Below are 1,713 nucleotides of genomic sequence, written 5' to 3' on the forward strand. Positions count from 1 at the left end.
TGACCCTTTTTGTTGCAGTGGACTTTCCATCCATTCATCTTGAAAAGCAAAAAGATATACACCGTCTTGATATGGTGTAGAGTTCTAGCATTCTTAGTTGTAAGTGCCCCCTATTGAGGTTGCTCTGTCTTGTTAGTTTTGAAGTTTGTTGATGTTTCTGTTTCCAGGCCTGTCAGTTTCTCCGTGTTATAACTTTCTATTCAACTCAGCTTCCTGGCCCAAACTACCACTGCCGCGAGGTGAAGCAACTGAGATGTGAATACAAAAGGTCTCATGTACTCTAATCAATTAAGCTTATTATGTGTTGTCACTTTTTTTTTTGCTACAGGGCTCTAAAGTTGCCAGGTTGCCATGGCCCAAAAGCCCTCTTGAGGCTCTCGAGATTAACCGTGAATCTACATAATTTTTTTCTTTCCCCACACAGATCGTCTTTGTTTTGCTTATGTTCTCATGTGATCTCATCAGCTCATGGGGTGATGTACGGATGTGGAGACTTGATATTCTCATCGCACATGATATTCACGCTGGTCTTTGTCCTCACTTACCACAAGTACGGCACTAAAAGGTAAAAAAAAAAGAACACTTTCATCAAACTCTCCTTAGGCAATAGTTCCTTCCTACTTTTGAAAATGACATTCTCTGCATCATCACTGTTTTGTCTCAGGTTCATAAAGCTGTTCGGGTGGCTCACTGCTTTCGTGCAGAGCCTCTTGATCATCGCCTCCCGTAAACATTACACTGTAGACGTCGTTGTTGCATGGTATGAGTTTAATATCACACAAACATTGTCTAATGAACACAAAGATACACTGACTTGTTTGTTTTTTTGATTCTTTCTCCGTTTAGGTATACTGTGAACTTGGTGGTCTTCTGTTTAGACAAGAAATTACCAGGTTTTAATCTCAGAAAATGAAACTCTTATTTTTGGCAGAGACTCGGTTTCTCATTATCTTCTTGTTTCTTTGACTTCAGAACTACCAGACCGGACTACGGTGTTGCTCCCTGTAGTGTCGAAAGTCAGAATGAGAGAAGAGAACCACAAGCTGTTGTTGAATGGGAACGGTGTTGATCCTGCTGCTGACTGGGTAAGCTTCTTTTTGTTCTCCTTCTCAGTCTCTGAAGTCTGAACTAATCACATAATGTTTCTTTCCTCGGTTCTTTTTAGAGACCGAGAGCGCAAGTGAACGGGAAGATAGATAGCAACGGAGTTCACACTGATAACTCTTTGAATGGCGCATGAAACTCAGCACCGGACTTCAGACAAGATCTAATATATGAAAACAGCAACTCAGTGGCGTCACCAAGACGACATATAGGTCTGGAGGTGTGGGTAAATTTTTGTTTATGGTCATTGTTCCAGAAAAGAAGAACAAAACTCATAGATAGATGTATATTTTCCAGTTCCTTGTTTTCCAAGTAATCATCTTTTGTATCTTTGTTGGAACACGTTTTTTAATGTCAATTTTGTTACAAGAAACTGTCTTAATCTCTGAGACTGTTATGCATGTGGTCATTAACATAAATGTTGTTTGTTTATATAGAAAAAGAAACAAAATGTGCCTGCAAAGAGCAGATAGTGATTCATGAAGAAGATGAATCATGAAAATGGAATAGCCATGAAATGAAGAAGCCAAAAACCATACAAGCTAACACTATATTCACCAGTCTCTGTGGCTGCCACCTGTTCTCTATCGCTCCTACGGCCGCCGTTTC

At 40.0% G+C, this 1,713-nt stretch overlaps 1 protein-coding gene across 1 annotated transcript; it reads left to right on the top strand.

Moving 5' to 3' along the window:
- Positions 1-12: 12 nt before the first annotated feature.
- Positions 13-1,367, top strand: LOC106321612 (phosphatidylinositol:ceramide inositolphosphotransferase 2-like; the record flags this gene model as incomplete). The annotated part of the gene is made up of 8 exons (XM_013759857.1): positions 13-99; positions 168-239; positions 329-389; positions 466-565; positions 665-760; positions 847-893; positions 973-1,085; positions 1,166-1,367. Coding segments are annotated over 8 exons (651 nt in total), but the record flags the coding sequence as incomplete, so codon positions are not given.
- Positions 1,368-1,713: the final 346 nt, after the last annotated feature.

The sequence above is a fragment of the Brassica oleracea genome, unplaced genomic scaffold, assembly GCF_000695525.1.
Source record: "Brassica oleracea var. oleracea cultivar TO1000 unplaced genomic scaffold, BOL UnpScaffold02150, whole genome shotgun sequence".
In the NCBI taxonomy this organism is placed as follows: domain Eukaryota; kingdom Viridiplantae; phylum Streptophyta; class Magnoliopsida; order Brassicales; family Brassicaceae; genus Brassica; species Brassica oleracea.